General features: G+C 37.8%; 1 protein-coding gene across 1 annotated transcript in view; it reads left to right on the top strand.

Moving 5' to 3' along the window:
- The first annotated feature begins 409 nt into the window (after nucleotides 1-409).
- LOC145685102 (acetylcholine receptor subunit alpha-like 1) overlaps nucleotides 410-6,000 on the top strand; it is a 202,919-nt gene continuing 197,328 nt past the window's right edge. The window contains exon 1 of the mRNA XM_081757448.1: nucleotides 410-503. Within this exon, the coding sequence (XP_081613574.1) occupies nucleotides 440-503 (64 nt within the window). The 5' untranslated portion in view covers nucleotides 410-439. The remainder of the gene's footprint in view (nucleotides 504-6,000) is intronic.

Genomic DNA, 6,000 nt, shown 5'->3' with positions numbered 1-6,000 from the left:
AGGACAATAATCATAAGAAGGCGACTAAGAATGGATTATCGTAGATTGGAATTCACTGTCTAGTTTCGTTTCTGTGGCTATGAACCTTCGGAATTCTTAACGGCTCAGAATTACTTACAACACACACCAATTATTTATTGCGTAAATTTATGAATAATTTAGAAAAATAAAACGAAATTTGAAAAAACACAGGAATTGCATTTATATAATCTTCAAATTATATAGCTTATTGTTTATTACCATTTATGAATGAAATGAATAATATATAAAACTCGCATAGACCTATAATAAGCAACATTGTGTTGGATGCTCTCTTTTGTGGTTTTATCCTAGAGAGAGAGAGACTGAATCACGTGACTTCTCTTATGTGTTGCTCCTCACAGTGTGTGACTGCTATCAGTTGATTGGAAAGCTCTTGAAGGGATCCATCCATTCAACGATGGTTTCTTCTTTGGTGCACTCAATTATTATCTTCGTTGCACTAGCAGCGGTTCCTGTATCAGGTAAGTTTAAGTGGGCTCTTCTGGGGGTTGTTCAACAGGATTTGCTTAAGAGACCTAATATGCATGAGAAAATTAAAATGCCTGGTTAAAAATAAAATTGCCTTCAAACTCATTACTACACCTATAGGAAATAAAATATTTTCATGAAAATTGTTTCCTATGCTTCCTGAGAAACACTTCGGTTTATCGGTAGAGCTCTTAGCTCTGGTGCAAGGGGTTCCTGATCCCTTTCCAGGCCATGTAATTTATGGTGGACAACATTATGTCAGTGTCTTTCGGAGATTTTCCCGTTTTTTTACTACATTCTCTTCCTACTAATTATTTCTAATCATTTGCTTTCGTTCAACTTAAACGACATAAGCGTGGGACGTTCGAGATTTCCTTTTATTTTCTCCTACAATTGCTCATAACTTGTTATAGTACGAGGGAGGATCAAAACCTAAAGTTAGAATGTCGATATTTCTCTAGTTTCGTTTGTTTTAGAGGAATGAGGATTGTGCGGTAATTTTATTACATGGAGTTGGCAACTATGCAGAGTTTCAGCCACTTGCCATCTATGGCATTAATTGTAAGTAAACACAAATGGCGACTCGTTTGAAAAACTGGTCTCGTGAAGAAGTCCGCTCAGTTATTCGATTTCTGTGGACGAAACATGTAACCGCGACTGAAATTCACTGGCAGCTGGTAGAGGTTTACAGAGAGATAGAGTTATGTCTCGTCAGCGATAACGGGCGCCTGCATACGACCCAGAAGACGACCACACTGTTGAAGGAGTTTCGCTGTGGCATTTTCGATCACATCCTCTATAGCCCGGACCTCGCTCCAAGCGAATTTCACCTCTTCCTGCACTTGAAGAAGCACGTAGGAGGCCGTCGCTTCGCTTCAGACGAGGAGGTGAAACACTTCGTAACAACGTAGCTGAACATGCAAGGACAAGATATTCATCGGAAGAGAATTTTTTCAAACTAATCCCACGATGCGGCAAATGCTTCAATCGGCATGGAAGCTATGTCTAAATAATCTGATGTACTATCTACTGGCTCTATTGATTATATGAAATAATATAGATATATACACTCTTCACAACAGGCGTTGTAACCTTATTTTCGATCACTCCTCATATTTTATAAATCTCAATATATCTTGTTGACTCGTACTTTATACTTTCTTCTTTCACCAGTTTGTTTGTTTCTTTTTATTCTTCTGATCGGAAAGCGTGTCTTGATTCAAAATGGTGGAGCGCGAAATCTTAAATGGAAAGCTGTGGCCCCTGTGGTTATATGGTTTGCGTACGCGTACCTAACGCGGGAGACTTGGATTCGATACCCGGTGGGAATTCATGGAGTTCGGAACCCACGTCAAGTTGGAAGCTCACATCTTACATAGCCTCGCTGCTGAAGGAAACTCTACACTCTAATTAGCCAACAAATCAAACGGAGAGCTCTCACCTGTGGTGTAAAGGACTTCTGGTTCGACCCTAGGTCACGTTCGTTGTTAGTAAAGAGTCCGTGGGTTTTCGGAGTTCTGCTTTTCCTTCACAATTAGTGTTTGTCCACGAGACGAGACGAGACAGAATATCGTGACGAGATACGAGACGAGACATATATATATATATATATATATATATATATATATATATATATATATATATATATATATATATATATATATATATATATATATATATATCTTCCATTGGAAACAAATATACCATCCTTTTCGAGATAAGAAAGCAACTACACAACATCTTTTCAAGACAAAACGGCCTCAAATCTAGTCCCGTGGGCAACACTATTTAAAATCTTTATACCACTAATAATTTCGATCCTCCCAGCTGGTCTAGTAGGTAGAGAGGCACGGTGGCTCAGTGGTTGAGCGCTTACCTCTGGTGTGAGCGGTCCCTGGTTCGATTCCGGCCAAGTAAGTTTGTGATGTACAACATCGTGTTCGTGCGTTTTCTCCGGGTACTTCTGTTTCCTCCCACATTTACATCGCACCAATTCTTCTACCATCATTTATTTCCTTTAATCATCCGACTCCCTTAGCCTAACGGGCATAATTGGGACGTTAAACTGAAAGTTTCATTTCATTTCAGTTTGGTCTAGTGGCTAGTACATGCGTCTATGAAGAACGCGATATCGGATTCGACTTCTGGTCAAAGAAATTTGAAAACAATACGATGGTTTGGAATTGAAAGTTTTATCTTTCACTTTTATGCCAACAAGGCTAAATGAGAGACGGTGATGATGAGAAATGAATGAAATGGTGGAATGAAGAAAGTGGGAGGAAACGGGAGAACCCATTAAACTTGTTTGTCTACTACGAAGTTCACTTGGCGCGAGCTGAATACGAAGTTTCTTCGTGGCTAAGCGGTTAGCGTGTGTGCCTTGGGTGTGGGAGGCCCGGGTTCGATTTCCGGCGGGAGCTCGTGGTTCTGATTCCACATTAATCAATAGGTCCCGTCGCATATAGCCTCGCTGCTGAAAGGGACGTTAAACTCAAAATCAGCTCAACTATTTTTAAAGCATAATTCACCAGAGTTTAACAAGCATACAATTTGTTCCACGAAGCACATTACAGATATTCCACGGCATCATCTTTATGAACGTCCGTTTTCCACGTTTTCCGTGTGGTAATCAGTTCCAAGTAATGCCCTACTTACCTCATTGGAATTATCTGAAAAGCATAAATAAAATGACACATAATAACAGCTTTAAGAATTAAATTTCTATTTATGCGACACATCTGGGTTGGGTGTGTTAGAACATAGCACATGTCTCTTAGAAGCGAGTTCGGGGCAAAGATACTTTAACCTATAGAAAATCCTCACAGTGAAGATCCCGGTGTAAGTACGCCTGGAATAGCAGCATGCAACGGCAAAAACTAGTGGAGAATCGGCAAAAAATGCATTCTTGATCAGTAAAAAAGCCACGGGAAATCATTACCGTATCTGTCCAAGAACTTGCAGCTTGGGAATCTCAAGAAAAACTTTTTGAGTTACTATGAAGAAGGTGAGAGAATAATATGAAGTTAAATCTTAAGAATGTGGGTATTAATAATCCTGCCATAGGAGTGACTCAATTAATGAGCTTACGTTTCTGAACTTCAGGATTTTTTAAGCTGTAGAGTTATTTAAACTCCCGGGAGTTTCAGCCTTGCTAGTACCGTCCCGTGGATAGGACAAATGGAACAGTTGCCCTAGGCTTTGCGCCATAGGAAGAAAGAAAGGCTCTTCACAGAAAGTAACCAGTTCACTATTTCTAATTCATTTCTAACAAAGATCCAGTATCTTTAGAGGTGGCGAACCACCCACTTGTACTACAATTTTACGCCTTTATAGTCTGCTATTATTGCAGTGTAGTACACTTATAGTGAGATACCACTACTAATGCCCTACACGCTGATCTGATGGTTATCGCGCTCGCATTTGCAAGACATGGTTCTAGGTTCGATTGTCGCTGAAAAAACGTTGAAAATTTCCACCTTGAATCTCATATAGTTACAATGCTGAAAAAGGATGCTAAATTTCAATAAGTAAGCAGAAAAATTATGGGAATGTCTTCTTACATGGATAGAGCATTGCGGACTGCAAAGTATTTTCAACACATCTAAATGGCAATGAGAGGTTGGGGTTCTCAATATTCTTCATATTGTTGTTCGAAAAGCCGATAAAATTGGTTAAACAACATGTAGTAATCGTGACAGTAGTTTTAGGGTCTAGGGCAGATTATTGTTATGCCAAATACTTTTCTTTCTTTAATAGAGTTTTAATTTATACTGTAAACGGCTATGTCCGTTTATTCGTCTGTCTGTCAACAGATATCAGAACAAAATCTGCTAGAGATCCAGAAGCGGTCTTTTGCAATCGATTCAGCGTCCCAAGAATAGATTTAATCTCTTATGCAAAAGCCCTCTATTCAAACCGGAAGTAGTAAAATTATCCATTTCCAATTTCAAAATCTATCGCCATAGAACAAAACGGTAATAAATAGCGATAAGCAGATTTTTTCAATCGATTCAGCACCTCAGGACAACATACCATTACCACCCGATACACCACTAAAACCGGAAGTGGTTTTAATTTACTAATATTTCTGGTTTCAATACTTATTTCCATAGAACAAAAACTGTAAGAGATAGTGAAAATATGTTTCCTGCCATGGATTCAGCGTCCCAAAAATTACTTTTGGTCCTGACTTTCATCTATCTCTTCAAACTGGAAGTAGTGGAAAACTATGATTTCTACTTTCGTAAGTGACAAAATTAAATTAAATAGCGACAAGCAGTTTTTTTTATGGATTAAGTACCGCAAGATTACGTTTCTCCTTTAATTTCATTTCTCTAATGCAACCGACTGTTCCATATATATATATATATATATATATATATATATATATATATATATACTGTACGTGTATATTGTTTTAAAATGCCCATTTAATATCTATTACTGCTGGATTTTTGTTTATTGTTAAGTCGTACATGCATTGCGAAACAGGTTATATGTGTTTTGAGAAGGAGCTCGTCAAGTTGGTGGGAGTCATGACGCCATCTGTTTGACCTTCAAGAGTACAACCCGAAAGGCTTATTTTGTTCTCTCGGAAATTGTGTTTAAAAGGTTTTATGGGATCCAAGAAAACATATATAATATGTCGTCGTGATTTTGAGATCTGTATGTTAGCTCACGGCCGGTCAAGAGAGGCCTAAACTTTTGGCAAAGTTGTTTTTTTTTTTTAAGAAAAAAATCCTCATTTTCCTTGAATTCCCCTTTGCAGTTATATGTACCATTAGGATGATTGCTTTATTTCGAGGAGAAGAATGAGGTAGAAACCATGATCCTAGGATAAATAGTGATGATAGAGTAACTTCTTGACTGAAAGCCTAAAATTTACATTTAAAATCCCAAAAATAGCAAAAGTGTTTCTTCATAGAGAAAAAAACAGTACGAGTAATGGCTCTTTAATATAAGTTCAGCGTTCGATAAACAGGCTCTATCTTTGATCTTATTCCTCTATTACAACCAAGGGCGGATCAAGGGCGGGCAATCGCCACCCAGAAGAGAAAACTTTCTTATTTTATATATAAATAAACCCCATCCCAGAGTTTGGAAGTTTGCCGCAGCTTCACACTGTGTTTTACCTGTTTAGTTTTACCTAAATGAAACTCATTTATTTTACCTGTCAGCATTATAGCAAATCGCTCAAATGTCATATTTCATGTAGATACAAATTTTTAATCCTGATGTGATGGACACTTTCTGATTTTAGATCTTGCATATTTGTTAATTTAGGTACACTTTTTATGTATCAAAACCAGTGTTGACTAGTGTAATCAGAGGATGAAACAAAAACCGGTTAAGGTATTGTTTAGAATACGCCATCTATATTGCAGTATCTTCTGAAACTCTTAGGCTTGGGAGCATGGGATATTTCCTACGTATTTTTGAAAATATATACTGTATTTCTTCGAGAGTACCATTCTTTCCTTATCATTACTT

The sequence above is a fragment of the Thermobia domestica genome, chromosome 5 (assembly GCF_964235325.1).
Source record: "Thermobia domestica chromosome 5, izTheDome1.hap1.1, whole genome shotgun sequence".
NCBI classification, from domain to species: Eukaryota; Metazoa; Arthropoda; class Insecta; order Zygentoma; family Lepismatidae; genus Thermobia; species Thermobia domestica.
Note: the sequence above shows the minus strand (reverse complement) of the source record. Positions and strands in the feature narration are given on the sequence as shown.